This window comes from Acinonyx jubatus, chromosome B3 (assembly GCF_027475565.1).
Source record: "Acinonyx jubatus isolate Ajub_Pintada_27869175 chromosome B3, VMU_Ajub_asm_v1.0, whole genome shotgun sequence".
Taxonomy (NCBI): domain Eukaryota; kingdom Metazoa; phylum Chordata; class Mammalia; order Carnivora; family Felidae; genus Acinonyx; species Acinonyx jubatus.
In genome coordinates this window covers 103,012,096-103,031,010 of record NC_069386.1, presented here as the reverse complement: position 1 = coordinate 103,031,010, position 18,915 = coordinate 103,012,096, and the positions used below count along the sequence as shown (strand labels likewise).

The window sequence follows — 18,915 nt, the reverse complement described above, 5'->3', positions numbered from 1 at the left end:
GGAAACAGGCTCCAGGCTCCGAGCCATCAGCCCAGAGCCTGACACGGGGCTCGAACTCACGGACCGCGAGATCGTGACCTGGCTGAAGTCGGACGCTTAACCGACTGCGCCACCCAGGCGCCCCATAGCATTGTGTAAGTTTAAGGTGTATAACGTGTTGTATTGATATACTTATATATTGCAAAATGATTACCAACATACTGTTAGCTAACACCTCCATCATATCACATAACTACCATTTCTTTCTTTCTTTCTTCCTTTCTTTCTTTCTTTCTTTCTTTCTTTCTTTCTTTCTTTCTTTCTTTCTTTCTTTTGGTGAGTAATTTAACATTTTAGAATATTTTTTCAGAATGAACTTTGAGTGATTCTACACTGTAGAACTGATCAGACCTTGGAAACATTGGGCCAGTTACCTCATTGTCTTAGCATCTGAATCACATAGAATCAGAAGACTGCATTCCCACAGTGATCTATCATTTAGAAAGTTTCCAAATAGTGAATTAGGTGGCTTGATGGAGATAAGGCCTTTGATAGCTTCTACCAAAGAATATAAACAGTCATAGTATCAGCTAGATGAAAGTGAGAAATTAATTGAACCTGATTCTCGTGGCTACTGGATCATAGCTTCCCCAAGTCAGAGAATCTGATGGTCTTTTTTTTTTTTTTTTCAGTTTATTTTGGAAGAGAGGGAGAAAGCACATGAATGGGGTAAGGGGAAAGAGAGAGGGAGAGGGAGAGAGAGAGAGAGAGAGAGAGAGAGAGAGAGAGTTCTAAGCAGGCTCTGTGCTGTCAGCACAGAGCTGGATGCCAGTCTCGATCTCACAAACTGTGAGGTCATGACCTGAGCTGAAATCAAGAGTTGGATGCTTAACCCACTCAGCTACCCAGGCACCCCTTGGTTGTCTTTTTGTATCTCGCTTCTGGCTGCAGGAAAATTATAATTATAATAATAGTATTTTAAATGCTTTAGGGTACTTCTTTGAAAAAAATGTTCTCTTTTCATGTCTTTAATGCCCTGTACGAGGTCCTAGATATTGGGTTCTTGTATCAAAGTTACCCTAAAAATAAATTTGGACTGTTAATGATGGAGATCCTTCTGGAAACCTACACTCAAATATCTCAGCTCCAAATTACTCATCTTTATTTATTCAATGATCTGTATGAGATAATAAATAGACTTAATGCGTTACAGAAGCTGAAGCCCTTATCTGAATTTTTGTAATTAAATTTCATTGAATTGGAGAATTAGGAGAAAAAAAATCACATTTCTTTCATTAGGAATGAATTTCTTATGTGAAAACTCAGCAGTCACTTTTCCTTTGGAGAGCTAGAGATGGAGTCTTGGAACTAAGCCAGAAGATAATCTCTTCATCAGCTACAGTTAATAAAAGCATTAATAAGGCACGTTACATCTGAGGAGAGTGCTGTGAACTGAATCCTTTGTAATCAGAATGCACTTGTAGACTCAGTTGGGGAATTATTAACATGTAAAAACATCTAGTAGGCTCTCCTGAGAATTAAACAAGAAGAAATACTGAGAGAATTGGGAAAATTTTCAGAAAGGAAGAAATTAAGTATAAATTGCCCTCTTCGAAAAATACAGAGGGAGTGAACAAAGGTGATGTTAAAAAGCTTCCAATTGTGCTAAACCAAAATTGCGAAAGTGGTGGAAACTGTGTCCTTATTTCCTGATTTGCAGTTACATGCTGCTAAATTAAGTTGAATTACTTCATCAAATGCTATTGGTGCGCTGTATTAAGAATCAGACTATTTGGAGTCTCTCAGACAATATTTGTTTTACTTCCTCTGGATCAGCAAAAGAATGCATTTAACTTTTGCATTTCAGAAAATAGAGCAATTTGGTAGTTTTTCCCTGTCTCCAACCGAGACCATAAAAGAAGGATGCTAAAGCCTCAAAGCCAAGCTTAGTGGTCAGGGGAGGTTGAAGTCAGCTGGTGAACTTGTTCATTTCATTTTGGCGTTGGAGAATTAATAACCACAGGGTGCTACCTTTCCAACTCAGAACTATTCTGCTTTTCTGTTGGACAAAAAGATTCTTTCACAGAACCTGGCACAAAATATAGATACATGGTCAACAAGGGGTCCCAGTTTCAATTCATGTGGAGAATCTTTAAAGTAAACTTCACAAACATACAGATTATCAAGACCCAGGGAAGGAATTTAAAATGAAGGAGTGCTCACAGTGGAGGGGATTTTGATTTACATCTTCCATCTCTAAGTTCTCCTGCAGGGCTGAAATATATCTGAAATAATGGGATTTGATTTTTAAGCTGCTTCTTTTGAAAGAAGACAACAGCTGTTCAGAGCAGGATGGATTTGATGGATCCTTGGGGATAAATACGCAAAGTAATGTTGGGTATTTCCAACTGCATAAGGTCTGATGTGAGATCAGCCATAGGCACCCGGTAAACGACTACCTGGGTTTGTTTATTGCAAGCCTGATAAAGTATTGCACATCCCTCAGGACCAAGACCTTGGGCTTTTGAGCCCTGCCACAGGCAGGGAAGCAGATAGGTAGGGGAGGCCACTCACAGAGTGTTAAGGTGAAGAGTTATTGCCAAGTAGACCTTACTACTCAGGGCTCAGCCATTGAAACCACAGAGACGACTTATTGACTTAACCCACTAATAGAAAAGGGGTGGGGGCAAGCCATGGGAAAACTATGATGCACGGGAGTTTGTTTTCAGAGGACTCTTGTGGGCTTTTCCTCGTCCATCTCCCTGGTCACCATGTCATCATCCTCACTTTGCAATCTTCCTCTGAGCTCAGGTGATGGCGCTGTAGGACCTCCCTGGAATTCAGAGTGGCTTCAGTCACTTAATCCCTTCCACTGTATCAAACACTGTTTCTCTAAGACCTTGGTTTTAAGACTTTTTGAAGGACCATCAATAATTCATAGTTGTTAAAAGATACATTTTAAAATTAGGATTAATCATGATTCTCATTAAGATATAAAATGAAAATGTCAAAGATTTTTAAAATCTCATTAATTAATAAAGGAACCAGGCAGATGCCTCAGCCAGTTCAAAGCACAGATCAAAGAGTCACAAATTTACATGGACTCAAGGTCTGTTAAAATGAATTTAGAAATGGATACAGGGCCGGGTGCCTGGGTGGCTCAGTCAGTTAGGTGGCTGGCTTTTGATTTCGACTCAGGGCATGATCTTGCAATTGTGGGATCAAGCCCCACATTGAGCTCTGCTCTCTGTGTGGAGCCTGCTTGTGGTTCTCTCTCTCTCTCTCTCTCTCTCTCTCTCTCTCTCTCTCTCTCTCTCAATCTCTCTCTCTCCCTCTCTCTCCCCCTCTCTCTCCCTCTGCCCCTCCCTGGCTTGTGCTGTCTCTCTCTAAAAAGGAAAAAAAAAGGGATGCAGGCCAACTTTTTCCAGTATTTTCCCTTGAGAAGAATTATTTGTATTGCTATGAGCTATCTACGATTTAAAGATTTGTAAAATAGTCCAAAGCCAGTGCAGAGCCCTAATGGAATCACATAATTTTCAGGGGCTCTAGCACTCCATTACAAGATATTCAGTAATCTCCTCCTTATTCTAAAGTTTACATTTTTTTCCCTTACACACTAAAGTAAGAATACCTTGTAACCCTAATTTGTTTGGAAACATTTATATCGTGAAAGAGTAGTTGTTAACTCAAAGAGCTAAATGGTGGATGGACATTGGATAAGTGGGAGTGTATCTGTCAGGGAGGGCCAGTTGCTGTAACAACAATTCCCATCTCAGTGACTAACCACAATAGATTTATTACTTGCTCTTCTCACAGTTCCCATAGTCACTCAATTATACTTCCATCACATGTCTCCACATCTTTTTTGGGCCTAAGCAACTTCACTGGATCCTCTGTATCTAGCCAGAAGGCAGGAAAAAGAGAGAACTTGGGGAAGCGGGCTGGGAACTCTTTAGCTTGGAATGGACTTACTTTTCTTTCACTCAGCTTCTGTTGGTGAGAATTGGTCACATGACCCCATGGGCCAGATGGTCATGGCAGTGATAAATGTGGCTTAGCTGAAGCAAAAGCAGCTTGGTGAGCCCTTTGCGTTTTCAGGGGTCTGCTTCTGTGTGTAATTCTCCTCCTTCAAAGACAATCCCCAGAAAACGGTTTGCTATTTATAAATTATTGCTAGGTCATTAGTGATGAGCAGAATAGTGTCTGCTCTCCAGAAGCATGTGGTTCATCGGGAAGAAAAATCTGTAGTGTGAGGAAGGATATGATATATTCTGTGGGAAAAAAATGCTCTGAGTGTACCAAAGGGTGAAAGAGTAATCTCGACCAGGAGGAACCATGGAAAGCATTAGAAATAACACTAATGCTTGGCAGTGGAGAAGCTAGAATTTGGAGTCAGGAAATCCTAAATTTAAGCCTTTGTTTAATCACTATTGACCCTGGATGAGTTTTTAACTTCTCTGAGCCTTGGTTTTCCTAACTCTAAAAAAGGGCATAGTAACGCTTAGTGCCTAGAAGTTTTGTAACATTACATGAGTAAGTATATGTGTGCAAAATGAAGCAAAAGCTCATTTATATGAGATCTTAAATGTTAGGTTGATTTCAACAGACAGCAAAGGGCAAGAGGTCTGCTGAAATAAGGCCCATGGGTTCCAATCCTTTCCTGCCTCCCTCCTCACGGAGCTTTTATATGTTGGGAATTACTAATATGATGTTTTTGAGAAGAGGGAGTCCACTACCAAAAAGACATTTGAAAACCTAGATATTTTTGAGAGTATAATAATTGAACTCTTTAAAAATCTGACAAGGATTTCTAGAGGTCTTTGCTGATCTATTTTTTTCCTCCCCGACAGTGGTCTGCCCAAAACGCCGTTAACTGTTTAACCACTGTAGTGTAAAGCAATTGTCTGCCTTAGAGACGGCATAAATAATTATTAGAGTTTTCACCTTTCCAATATTATTTTTTCCAGCTATAGGTAAGGTTTCGGTTTCTTTTTTTCCACATTTTTGCCTGTAAGGTAAACATGGAGGATAATTATATAATGCTGTTAGGAAAGAAAAAGAAATCACAACATGACTACCTTCAGAACATTTAGCATAAAGGCAGTAGCATTAGGATATGAACTTGAAAATTGAGTGTTTTATACTACTTAGTTCATATAAATTCATACTACTTAGTTCATATAAGTCACATTCAACTTCTCTACACCGTGAATGTCTTAATATTTTTACATAGCTGAGCATAAAAAAAAACAGTGAACATTAACATACATACAAATTACTTGGGGATCCTGATACAATGTGGGTTTTTTTGTTAACGTTTATTTATTATTTTTGAGAGAGAGAGAGACAGAGCATGAGCGGAGGAGGGGCAGAGAGGGAGACACAGAATCCGATGCAGGCTCCAGGCTCTGAGCTGTCAGCACAGAGCCTGACACGGGGCTCCATCTCACGAATGGTGAGGTCATGATCAGCTGAAGTCGGATGCCTAACCGACTGAGCCACCCAGGCGCCCTTACAATGTGGATTCTGATTCAGTAGGTCTGGGGTGGGACCTGAGATGCTGCAACAAAGCTCCCAGGAGATGACGATGCTGCAACAAAGCTCCCAGGAGATGACGATGCTGCTGGTCTTTGGACTACGCTGTGAGCAGCAAGGGGCCAGTGGATACAACTTTTTATCTGGGAGGTTGAGGAAGCCTCACTTAGGACGTAAAGGGGTCCAGAAGGTCTTTTGAAAAAGGAGTTAGAATTTTACAGTATCTGCTTTTATTAAAGCTGCAGTTGGTTGGTCCTCCCATCTGTTCAAGACAGAATTCTTTAGATGCTTAGACTAGCTAGTTTGGGCCCCGTTTTAAAATTTAATTTAATTTAATTTAATTGGTTTTGTTTTGTTTCCTCTTAATGATAATGACAGGGGCATTTCATCTGTCTCTGCCTTAGTGTCTTCAAAAGTAAAACGGCCTGGCTGTTACCTAGTGCAGAGGAGGAATGCGGATGAACGACGCCATCCTCTTTTTTCTCTTTTTCTTTAATGTTTATTTATTTATTTTGAGAGAGATTGAGAGAGAGCACAAGCAGAGGGAAGGGCAGAGAGAGAGAGGGAGAGAGAGAATCCAAGCAGGCTCCATGCTCAGCATGGAGCCTGATACAGGGCTCAATCTCATCATCGCAAGATCATGACCTGAGCCACTGTCAAGAGTTGGACACTTAACCGACTGAGCCACCCAGGCGCCCCTGAACTATGCCACTCTCAACTAATATGTTTAATCTTACTGACCAGTCTTACCATGAACCCAGCTACCCAGATAAATCACTTCCATGGTTATTATTTTTGCTTATAGGAAGCGTGGAACTTTAGGACTTCCCTGTGGCTGCTTAGAGTGTCATGCCAAGGAAGCCAGCACCCGGCTCCCTTCGGCTAAGGATCGCAGGCTGAATCGTAAAAAGAAGCCACATGAATGTGCTGTTTATCACAGGAGAGTCCCCGTCAGAGCAGATTGGAACAGAACGAGTCTAGCCTTGCTCTAGAGAGAAAAATATCCAAGTATGGACTTCCAAGTACATATTTCTTCAGAATTTTTATTGAACACCTACCTTTTACATAGCATTTTTATGGGCACATAAATATAGAGTAAAACTAGCAGTAGTAGCTCTCATTAACTAGATGCTTGTTCTACATCCATCCTGCTAAGCACCGGATTTACTTTACATAATTCAGGTTTCATAGTTACGTGTTACTATTCTCTGTTTACAATTAAGGGAACCACAGAATGTGCCTCAGATCAAAATGGCTCCCAAATTTCCATGGTCTCAAAATAGCTATGGTATTTCCAGGCATCACATCCCAGTGTGATGATATCCAGCAGAAAAGAGGGATCATCTCTTTTTCACCGTCTTTTTAAGGAAGAAAGACTCCCAGGAGCGGCTCACCAATCTTTGTTTATCTAGTATTGGCCATGGTTGTATCATATGCCCATGTGCAAACCAATCGCTAGCAAAATAAATGGAACTACATTGGTCCTGGTGAATTAGCCAGGCGTCAACAGAGTACAGCCTTTGGGCCAAATCTGGGCTGATGCCTGTTTCTATAAATAAAGTTTTATTGGAACACAGCCATGCCATTTGTTTACCTATTTTCTGTGGCTGCTTTCACCGTACAATGTCAGAGTTGAGTGGTTGCAACAGAGATCTTACAGCCTGCAAAGTAAAAAATATTTACTACCTGACTCTTTCCAGAAAATGTTTGCTGACTGCTGGCATAGGCCAGTCAGGAGCCATTTCTTGCACTAAGGAGGGGGCCACATAGATAGAATTAGGGTTCTGTTAAGAAGGAAGGAGTAAGTGGCTGTTGGATAGGCAACCAGCAGTGAATGTTACAGAAGGGGAATCTTTCTTCCAGTGATGCAGATGTGCTTTGAAGGACATTTGTGTGGGAAGGTAGCTGTAAGGTGACAGTACAATATCTTAGATTGAGGCCAAGAGAAATATATTTGGTGACAGTAAAAGTAGAAGGAAACAGGAGTGATGTCCCTTAGGTCTTGACATGTGAGGAATAATGAACAATTCTTCCAAAACCAGATCACTAAACTAGTGCAGGATCTTATGTCGTTCCCAGGGGTCATATGTGACAAGGGAGCACCAACAGTGGAACAGAGCTGTCCCTGAGCTTTTGCCTTGCCCTGATGATAGTTTTAATTTCTGAAGACAAAGGAAACAAGAGGAAGTGCGAATATGATCAAGGCAGCACTGAGTCGTAGCTGAAATGTAAGCGGCAATGCCCATTTGATCTTAGAATAGGAGAGAATGCTGGGCTTACTTAGCCACACCTCGGGATTCCAGCAAAGCAAAAAGAAAGCCAAGAGAAAAATATTGTTTCTATTCATTAAGTTTATTTTATTTTTTTAATGTTTTTATTTATTTTTGAGAGAGGGAGAGAGACAGAGTGTGAGCAGGGGAGCGGCAGAGAGAGAGAGGGAGATGGGCTCTGAAGCAGGCCCCAGGCTCTGAGCTGTCAGCACAGAGCCTGAGGTGGGGCTCAAACTCATGGACTGCAAGATCATGACCTGAGCTGAAGTCAGACGCTTAAATGACTGAGCTACCCATGAGCCCCATCTGTCCATTCAGTTTAAATGAGTACATAACTCACGAGTGATAGTAGTTTCTAAAAATTTCTGTTCTGATAGTACAACTGAAAATGAACTTTATGAAGAAGCTAAAGGTGGAATTTAAAAAATGTGGTTTCAGGAGGAATTTGGGTTTCAGAAAAAGGAGACAGTATACGTATGTGGGAGCGGTGGAGTCAGAATGATGTAGATTATATCACTTGCTAGCTCTGGGAACTTGAAGAGGGGTTAGTTAACCCCTCTGAGCCTCAGTTTCCCTATTTGTAAATTAGAAAAATAATATTAAACCATGCAGAGTATTCCTGGAGGCCAGTGCATCCACCCTTGCTCTTGACCTCATTGTTTTTTCACTTTGAGATATTGTTGTTTCTATCAGTTTTCACTCTTTAAAATCTTTTCATCTTACAAAACCTTTTATAATTGGTGTGTCGTTAATGACTTTTAGCTTGTCAGGGGCTTTTAGATTGTTTCCTTCAGCCTCCCCATCCCACCTGCTCACCAAATACATACAACCTCCACGTCTGTGGCCCCTTCACTGGGCTTTGAATGGGCTAGGGCATTGGCTGTGGTGTGGAGGGTCCACTGGGGTATTCTGAAGGGACTAAGCAAGATTACAGCATGGCCAGACATCACTGCTGCTGGCTAGGCAGGGAGTGAGGCCTTGGTGCAAACAAAACAAAGTCCTGGTAGGTGACCACCAACAGGAGAAGTAAGTGACTTCAAGCGTGGCTTCAGCAGGGATCCTTGGCAAGGCAGCTGGTCTGCAGGAGTCGGTAGACATTCAGGTGAGTCCTGGGCACTCGGGTGATGTTCTTTCAAGTCCCCCCTTGCCAGGTCTGCTCATTTTGGGTGGTGGCGCTGTTCCCTTCTTGCTCAGCTTCTGGAGGACCGCCTTTCAAACCTCCATGGTCCTGTTTGTTAACCCTCTTCCTTTCCAGCCTTTCTTGCTTTCAGCTCCAATACTCACTTTTATCCTTCTTCTTTCTATCTTCTGAAAGTTTGTTCTCGTTTCCTTCCTTCCTTCCTTCCTTCCTTCCTTCCTTCCTTCCTTCCTTCCTTCCTTCCTTCCTTCCTTTTCTCTTTTCTTTTCTTTCTTTCTTTCTTTCTTTCTTTCTTTCTTTCTTTCTTTCTTTCTTTCTTTCTTTCTTAAACAGCCTTATTGAAATAAACTTTACATATCATAAAATTCACTTGTTAAAAAATATACAATTCAGTGTGCTTGAGTATATTCGTGAAGTTGTAAAAATATCAGCAAAATCAAATTTAAGAACCTTTCATCACTCCAGAGTCACCCTGAACCCATACTAGTACTTACTCTCCCTCCTGCCCTCAACCACTGCTGCCCCCAGCCCTACACAACCAGTAATCTACTTTCTGTCTATAGATTTGCTTATTTTGGACATCTCTTATGATATGAGGTCATTTGTGACTGGCTTCTTTCATCTAGCATAGTTCTTTTTGAAGTTCATCCATGTTGTAGCATATGTTAGTACTTCATTCCTTTTTATTGTTGAATGATATTCTGTTGTGTTGATATACCATATTTTGTTTTTCCATTCTTCTGTTGAGGAACATTTAAGTTGTATCTACTGTTTGGCAATGATGAATAGTGCTGCTAAGAACATTCATGTACAAGCTTTTCTGTGGACAGATTTTAAAATTTTTCTTACATAGATTCCTAGGAGTGAAATTGCTGGGTCATGTGGTAACTCTGTTTACATGTTGGGGAACTGCTGAAACTCCTTTCTAGAACATTTGCACCGTTTTTGCATTCCAGCCAACAATACATGACGGTTCCAATTTTTCCGCATCTTCACCAATACTTATTATTGTCTTTTTGATTGTAGCTATTCTCACGGGTGTGAAGTGACATCATTGTGTGAAATGACATCATTGTTGTCTCTCTTTATAGAGATATAATTTATATTCTGTACAATTCACTCATTTAAAGTATGCAATTGAATGGTTTTTTTTAGTAAATTACAGATATGTGCAACCCTCACCATAGTCAACTTTAGAACATTTTCATCACTTCAAAAAGAAACTTTGTTCAGATTGTAGCTTTGATTTGCACTTCCCCAATGACTAATGATGTTGAACATTTTTTCATGTGCTTATTGGCCATTCACATATCTTCTTTGGAGGAATGTCTTTTCAAATCTTCTGCCCATTTTGAAATTGGGTTGTCTTTTTGTTTTTAATGTTTATTTATTTTTTTGAGAGAGAGCACGCACAAGTGGGGGAGAGGTAGTGAGAGAGGGAGAGAATCCCATGTGGGCTCTGCGTGGGGGCTCAGTCCCATGAACTGAGATTGTGACTTGAGCCGAGATCAAGAGTTCCATGCTCAACTGATTGAGCCACTCAGGTGCCCCTGGGTTTTCTTCTCATTATTGAGTTGTAGGTTTTTACTTTCTTGATGGTGTCATTTGAAGCACTGAAGCTGTTAATTTTGAGGAAGTCCAATTTATCTTCTTTTCCTTTGTGCTTGTGGTGTTGTGTCTAGAAAATCATTATTAAGGTCATGGAGCTTTCTCCTATTGTAGTTTTCGCTCAAAAAATCCATTTTGAGTTCAAATTTGCATATGATGTGAGGTAGTCCAAATATGTTCTTTTATATGTAGATACCCAATTATCCCAGCACCATTTGTCGAGGACTTATTTTCTTTTTCTTAAACCCATTTTTAGGAGCAGATTGGAGTAATGTTAGCAAATGGCAAAAAGAAAGCAGAACTTTACAATGCTGTTTTGCTTTTGTCTTTTTATCAAGGAATATAGTCTTCACATGATGAGGAATAGCAATTATTTAAATCCTAAGTAGGTGAAGAGACAGTAAGACATTAACTATTTTAAATGGATTGTAAATATGTAGATAAATTATATCCCAGGATAGTATCTAAATGTAGGCTGTGGCTGCTTAACCGCTAGCCTTAATGTTTGTGGAGTAGGGGTAAATGGGCAAGGCACTTACAGCCTAAAGACAGTCAAACAAGATTTTAATTTGCATCAACAGAGAATGGTAGGCTCTGGAAAGTACACACAGGAAAGCTTGGGATATTAATCCCCACAAAATTGTCTGTATCCATGGAAAGGATAGTGTTCATTGGAAGCCTGAATAGGTTCACTCTGAATAAGTAACACCAAACTAACCTCAATTTGTTTGTTTCATGGGACTGATAGATAATAATATAGAAACCGTGTACCTAAACTTGAGCAAAGCCATTGCGTATCTCACAGGTATCCCTAGAGACAAAATGGAGAAATATACTCCGCATAACAGTGAAGTTGGCTGGATTTGATGATGGTAGCCCAGATAGTACATGAAGTAACATCACTTGGAGAAAGCCATGAGCTTCCCTGTTAGAACTTGACCTGTTCAGACCTTTTACTAATATTGGATGAAAATACAGAGGGTATGATAAACAGCTAGAAGGAATACATTGGATGACAAGGGTCAAAACTAACAAATAACTCAAAAGACTGGCCGAACCTAATAAGGTGAAAGATATGGGAAATAAAATGTGAAGTCTCATACTTAGATTACTCAAGCTCTGAATAGAGACTTCATTTAATAAAAAGTATTTCAAGGGGGAAAAAGTCTTAAGTGTCAGAGTTGACAGCATCTCATACTGAATTAACAGTGTGAGTTGCCTGCAAAGAGAATGCATCATTTACTGCAGTCTACTATTTGGAAAAAAGAAAGTTGGACTCTAACTTCATAGTGCCCGCTATTGCCAGTCTTCATGTGCCAGACTCTGGCTGAGGTTGAAGACCCAGTGAAGGTTGTCAGTTTGTGGGAGTTTTTTCTCTTGGTTCTGAAAACAGGGGTACAAATTAGAGTTTCAGGTCGAAATAAAAGACATTCAGTCCTTTTCTGTCACTGAGCAACTTATGAAGGGAGGAAAAGTTGGTTAGATTCCTTCCTTCCTTCTCTCTTCTTCCTTCCTTCCTTCCTTTTCTTCTTTCTTTCTTTCTTTCTTTCTTTCTTTCTTTCTTTCTTTCTTTCTTTCTTTCTTTCTTTCTCTTTTTCTTTCTTTCTCTTCCTTCCTTCTCTTTCTTTCTTCCTTTTCTTTCTTTCTTTCTTTCTTCCTTCCTTCCTTCCTTCCTTCCTTCCTTCCTTCCTTCCCTTCCTTTCCTTCCTTCCTTCCTTCCTTCCTTCCTTCCTTCCTTTCTTTCCCTTCCTTCCTCCCTTCCTTCCTTCCTTCCTTCCTTCCTTTTCTTTCTTTCTTTCTTTCTTTCTTTCTTTCTTTCTTTCTTTCTTTCTCTTTTTCTTTCTTTCTCTTCCTTCCTTCTCTTTCTTTCTTCCTTTTCTTCCTTCCTTCCTTCCTTCCTTCCTTCCTTCCTTCCTTCCTTCCTTCCTTCCTTCCTTCCTTCCTTTCTTTCCCTCCCTCCCTTCCCTTCCTTCCTTCCTTCCTTCCTTCCTTCCTTCCTTCCTTCCTTCCTTCCTTCCTTCCTTCCTTCCCCAGATTCCTTTAAATGACCCTAGACAGCAGTGATTCTTAGGAAAAGAAAGGATAATGACTCAAAGATCTAAGGGGTCATTCTTCCCTGGCTTCCTTCCCAAGTGCTTTCCATGCCTATGGGCATCTCTTCCATTTCCATACGCTTTGAGACCTGGAAGCACATTACACTGCTTAATGATGAGGACATTCTTCAACGACAAAATGATAACATGCACTTCCTCTTACATGTTTTATATGTACCAGGTATTGGCTATGATGATAACATAGAAAACCTGATTTAATCCTCACAGTAACCCTAGGAGTTAGATAGTAATATTTTCTCCATTTAGAATTTGAAGATCAAGGCCATATATCCAGTATGTGGCAGAGCCAGGAATTAAACCCACATCCATTTAGTTGTGAACGTGCTTTTCTTAATATATAAACCCAAATGCCCCTCACAGTTTTGTGAATCCTTTCCAGTACCATACTGGAGCTAGCTCATAAAAAGCAATTGTTCAAGTTTCAGGGATTTTGTAAGCCAATTGTTAAACCCATCCATTATTATTATTTTTTAATTTTTTTAATGTTTATTTTTGAGAGAGAGAGGCACATACAGAGTGTGAGCAGGGGAGGGGCAGAGAGAGAGGGAGACACAGAATCCGAAGCAGGCTCCAGGCTCTGAGCTGTTGTCACAGAGCCCGACACAGGGCTCGAACTCACAAACCGCGAGATCGTGACCTGAGCCAAAGGTGGCCACTTAACCCACTGAGCCACCCAGGTACCCCTAAACCAATCCATTATTAAAAATCAAATTATATAAACTTACATAAGTTGTAGTAAAATGTAGGTAAACATACAGAAAACTCTTCACTTCCTAATTATTTTACTACATTTTCTGTCTGTGCTCTTGAGGTTATTTCCATCTCTTTGGTGGAAATACTATGTAATAGTGTGCTACTGTGCATCTTTTTTCCAATTTACATTCAGTGCTGTCCTATTGGTAGCTTGAAATTGGCTATGGTCAGGGTGCCTGGGTGGCTCAGTTGGTTAAGCGTCCGACTTCGGCTCAGGTCATAATCTCACAGTTTGTGAGTTCGAGCCCCATGTCGGGCTCTGTGCTGGCAGCTCAGAGCCTGGAGCCTGCTTTGGATTCTGTGTCTCCCTCTCTCTCTGTTTCTCCCCCACTCTCACTCTGTCTGTCTGTCTCTCTCTCAAAAATAAATAGATTAAAAAAAAATAAAAAAAGAAATTGGCTATAGTGAATATTTATATCACAGAAGTGAGTAAGTGTTACAGATCGAGGCTTGATTTACTGTTTTGTTGACTGTTTAGAACGAAAAGTGATGGAGAAAATGTTAATAATGCAGATTGTACTTTAAAAAGTGTGTTGAATCTAGTGTCAGAGCTGAGGGTAGCTTCAGCTCAGTAAATGTAATTTGTACCAGGGTGAGGAATAGTTGAGCAGTAGATCCCACATCAGACTTAATGGCAGTAAATTCATTGGGAGAAGAGTTAGTGGAGGGGAATGCAACTTCCCGTGTCATCCCAGAGATGAATTACAACCTTAGGCCAGTTGCAGGTAGACTAATTTGGCAAAAACCAATGAAAGCATTCTTTGAGAACCAACTGGCTGTGTAGCATTTACCCTAAAGAACATTATGCCTGTTTTTGTTACTTGCACATGGTGTGCTGTGCATCCTTTCTATCAGTAAAATTTATAATAAACACGCACATGCCTTTTCTCAGGAGAGCTCGTTGTTAGGCATCAACCAGATGTCACTGCCACCTTCACATCTCTGGTCTGCAGTAGAAATGAAGAACTTGCACAACCATGCCACTATGTTGTTCTTCCACAATTTTCTGTTCTCTGGAACAGAATAATCTGTGATTCATTGGTCTTTTCCTATGGGTTTTATTTTCCAGGTTTCCTCTGAGCAGCATGAAATCAGGCAGAAACCTCTCTTTACTGGAGGTGTGCAGAACTAGGCACGTGATAGTGTTCTAGAAAGAAGATTACTCGTGCTGGGTGGGAGACCTGCCTCACTGGGGACCTGGAATGAGCATGAGCTGGCAATCAGGAGACCTGGCTTCCTGCAGAAGGTTGTCCCCATGAGTTATCTTAAGCAAAAACTGGTGCAGCCATTCTGGAGAACAGTGTGGAGCTTCCTCAAAAAGTTAAAAACAGAACTACCCTACGACCCAGCAATTGCACTCTTACGTATTTACCCAGAGGATACAAAACACATATTTGAAGTTGTACATGCACTCTAACATTTATAGCAGCGTTACTAACAATAGCCAAACTATGAGTCCATTGGAGTCAAATGTCCGTTGACAAATGAAGTTATTTTATTCTTTTTTTTTTAAGTTTATGAATTTATTTTGAAAGAAAGAGCACAAGCAGGAGAGGGGCAGAAAGAGAGAGGGAGAGAGAATCCTAAGGGGGTTCTGCACTGTCAGGTGTGGGGCTCAATCTCACCAACCCTGAGATCATGATCTGAGCCAAAACCAAGAGTTGGATGCTTAACTGACTGAGCCACCCAGGTGCCCCGAAAAGTTATTTCACTCTTCAGCAAAAGTTTGAGTTAAGGTGAATTTGACAGTTCTTTGTAAGTTTAAACTCTGCATTTCAATGGCTGCTTCTTGAACTTAGGCTATTAAGTATTGGACTTCTTGGTTTATCAAGAGACATGCAAATATAGTAGAATTTCCTCAGTGATTCACTTTAGAGATTTAAGAAGTAATAGTTCTGTAAATTTGTGTGATCCTCTTATAGTTTACTAAATATTTTAACACATATTACCTTGTTTGTCCAAACAGTGAGATAAATGGGGAGCTATTAACACCCCCATTTTACTGCCGGGAAAGAAGGGGCTCAGGGTAGTTCATAACTTGTTCCTAGCGCATAGGTACTTGGCAGAGAAGCTAGGTCTGGGGCTGCCACGTCATTTTCTCCATCTCCAATGTCCTTTCCCTTCCATCTGCTTAAACATAAAATTCGATTGAACCTATAATGAGCATGTCTTGATATGTTTTCTAAGCACAAGTTGAAAAAAAAAGTGTTTAAAGATAAATTATAGCTTTTAACGTTTTTCTGAAGACATCCATAAATCCAGGCTTTCTTTTATTTTTAAGTTTATTTATTTATTTTGAAAGGGAGAGTGTGAGCAGGGGAAGGACAGAGAGAAAGAGGGAGAGAGAATCCTAAGCAGAGCCCTATGTGAAGCTCAATCCCATGAACTGTGAGATCATGACCTGAGCACAAATCAAGAGTCAGACGCTCAACTGATTGAGGCACCCAGGTGCCCCTAAATCCATCCTTTCTGAGATCAAGCAAAGAGGTGAAGAGGACGTAACAGTGGGTTGCTTGCTAGAATGATAATCACTTTAGACCTCGAAGGCATTGAGTTGCGTGAATGTGCACACACCAGAGTGGGTGTCGGTTGACAGAATGACCTGATGAGGGGACAGCTGCTCAGGGAGGGTGGTATTTGACATTTTATTTCATGCAAGAAACATAGTCCTGTGTAAAATTTGGGGTTCTGTAAGCATTTTGATTGTATGAGTTGGGGTATGTTTGTCTATAATCATAGGCAATGCCCGCCTCTAATATTTTTTTTTTACACTTTTTATTTTTTTACACTTTTTATAGCAGATTGGCTTTAGTGATGAGGCTAACACAGAGGGACTTCTTTTTTTTTAAATATTTATTTATTTTTGAGAAAGAAAGAGACAGACTGCAAGTGGGGGAGGTCAGCAGAGAGACAGGGAGACACAGAATCCAAAGCAGACTCTAGGCTCTGAGTCAGCACAGAACCTGACGCGGGGCTCGAACTCACGAACCGTGAGATCATGACCTGAGCCGAAGTCTGATGCTTAACTGACTGAGCCACCCAGGAGACCCTGCAGACTGACTTCTTAAGTGAACAATGGCACTGGAAAGATAACAGGGTTAAATTATTCTGGCAACATGACATAAGGATGTTTCTTATACTCTTTTAGGTTTCCTGATTTTTTTTCCTCCCTACTCATTTAGTTTGGAGTTGCCATATTTTTATGGGCCAGATTCCCAAAGAGGTGGCAATTTGTCAAGGCCAAATGTAGTTGTAGAGGTGGTATTCAGATAAAGAGGAGTTTATACTAGCAATGCATTTCCTCTAGCGAGGGATTTCTGCAATAATCATCCCCCTTCATCATTCAGCAAGGTTCCAGTGAGAGGCACTATAGCCAGGAGTTGGGATTAAGGGCTCTGTCCCTGATTTGCTCTGGGATATGTTAATGAATATACACTCAAGTTTCCTGTTTGTAAAGTGGAGATAACAGTCTGTAAGACTCATTATGCAGGATGATAGGGTGACACCTGGACGCCCTGGGGGTCTTCTCTCAGGCACCACCTGTAATCAGCAAGTGGAAAGATGCATCTTCCTGCATCTCAGCAGTAGATGTCGCTGCAGTCAACTAAAACTACAGGAAAGCTCTGGCCGAAGGATTCTAGTAGAGGAAAAAGGAAAGGAACGCTAATCGCCATTAAAATTAACAGAGCATCTAGCATTCTTCCTCACCCCCAAACTCAAATCCTTTGCAATATACTACTGTTCATTATTTTTAACAGCCCAATAATGCTCAGGTCTTTTCAGAAAAAAGTTGCTTCAGAAAACCATTTCATTCCATCTTTCACTTATTTACCAATTCATTCATTCAAGAAGTACTTCGTAGGCCCCGACAATGTGTGAGGCTCTGGGCTTACAATGATGAACAGTACAGACAATCTGGCTTTATGGAGCTTCCTGCCTGGTGGGAAAGATAGGCAATCAAGGAGGTGATACACTGGGCACCTGGGTGGCTCAGTCAGTTGAGTGTCTGACTTCGGCTCGGGTCATGATCTCACGGTTTGTGGGTTTGAGCCCTGTGTCGGGCTCTGTGCTAACAGCTCAGAGCCTGGAGCCTGCTTCAGGTTCTGTGTCTTCCTCTCTCTCTGCGCCCCCGCCCTCACTCACACTCTGTCTTTCCTTCAAAAATAAATAAATGTTAAAAAAAATTAAAAGAGGTGATACTAAAAAAATGAGAAGTAATTATAGTACAGAGAGATTAACGTAATCATAGGGCATGTGCTAGATGAAAAGAAGCAAATGACAAGGGGACTTGGCTGAGTTTAAGGGTCAGGGATGGTCCTGGGATAAAATGGTGTTTCAGAAGATGCTCATCTCATGCATCAAAGCACCAATTAGAAAGCCAGCATCTGGCATGGATTCTCATTCTGGTTCATTTTACTTCCTTTGTCACCAGCACCATCTGAAATGCATAAAAATTGCCTTCCTTCCTAATTTTATTTAGGTAATTTGGAAGGTCTAAAAAATTAACCATGATTTGTATTACTGCCATGACCTCTCCACTAAGATATTAAAAACTGCTTCATGTCTTTTATATGTCAGACACTTTGCAGATAGTCTTGATTATTTTCTTAGTGTATGATATATGGAAGTTAAAACTGAATGTTGAAGCAGTCTGTCTTCCCTTGTTTCTATATTAATTCCTCACTGGGGTGTTTGGATTAAACAAAAGCTTCATGTCCCATCAGGATGTTGAAGTCGCCTAAACACAACTGTGGGCCCAACTTTGGTTACGCTCACATGACCTGGCTAGAGGGAGGGGCTGGACATGCATTAGAACTTGGACATTTTAAGCAGATAGTAAAAAAAGAAATATTGATAAGAAACATGAAGCTATTCTGTTTAGTAGTTGCTATATCTCTAGCAACTTATGAGTTATATTTTGAAAGCCTAAATTCAATTTATTGCATCCCAAATATTGACTTTTGGATGAATAAAAACAAGTTAGCAAATCTGAATGCCTTATTTTTAGGAGAGTAAAAAATTTGTAGTGTAAAGACAGCAGAAATGTATTCTGATGGATCAGCAAAAACTTTTCTTTCCTCCTTTTCAATTAAGATTTGGCAAAACTAAGTTTGTTTTTTTAAAAACTTAACTCTGAGGTCTGCACTCAACTGCATTTAATTCATTCAAAAAACATTTACACTCAGGAAACAACAGATGTTGGTGAGGATGTGGAGAAAGAGGAACCCTCTTGCACTGTTGATGGGAATGCAAATTGGTGCAGCCTCTCTGGAAAACAGTCTGGAGATTCCTCAAAAAATTAAAAACAGAACTACCCTGTGACCCAGCAATTGCACTACTAGGTATTTACCCAAGGGATACAGGTATGCTGTTTCTAAGGGGCACATGCACCCCAGTGTTTATAGCAGCACTATTGACAGTAGCCAAAGAATGGAAAGAGCCCAAATGTCCATTGACTGATGAATGGATAAAGAAGGTGTGCAATGGAATATTACTCAGCAATCAAAAAGAATGAAAT

General features: G+C 40.5%; 1 protein-coding gene across 3 annotated transcripts in view; it reads left to right on the top strand.

The window, feature by feature from the left end:
• ARMH4 (armadillo like helical domain containing 4) overlaps positions 1-18,915 on the top strand; it is a 129,662-nt gene that overhangs the window by 49,691 nt on the left and 61,056 nt on the right. The window contains exon 6 of one of the 3 annotated variants that reach the window (XM_027065808.2): positions 14,467-17,478. The exons of the other annotated variants lie outside the window; for them this stretch is intronic. Within the exon in view, the coding sequence (XP_026921609.1) occupies positions 14,467-14,477 (11 nt within the window). The 3' untranslated portion in view covers positions 14,478-17,478. Of the gene's footprint in view, positions 1-14,466; positions 17,479-18,915 lie in introns of those variants that run through there. 3 annotated transcript variants of the gene reach the window in all.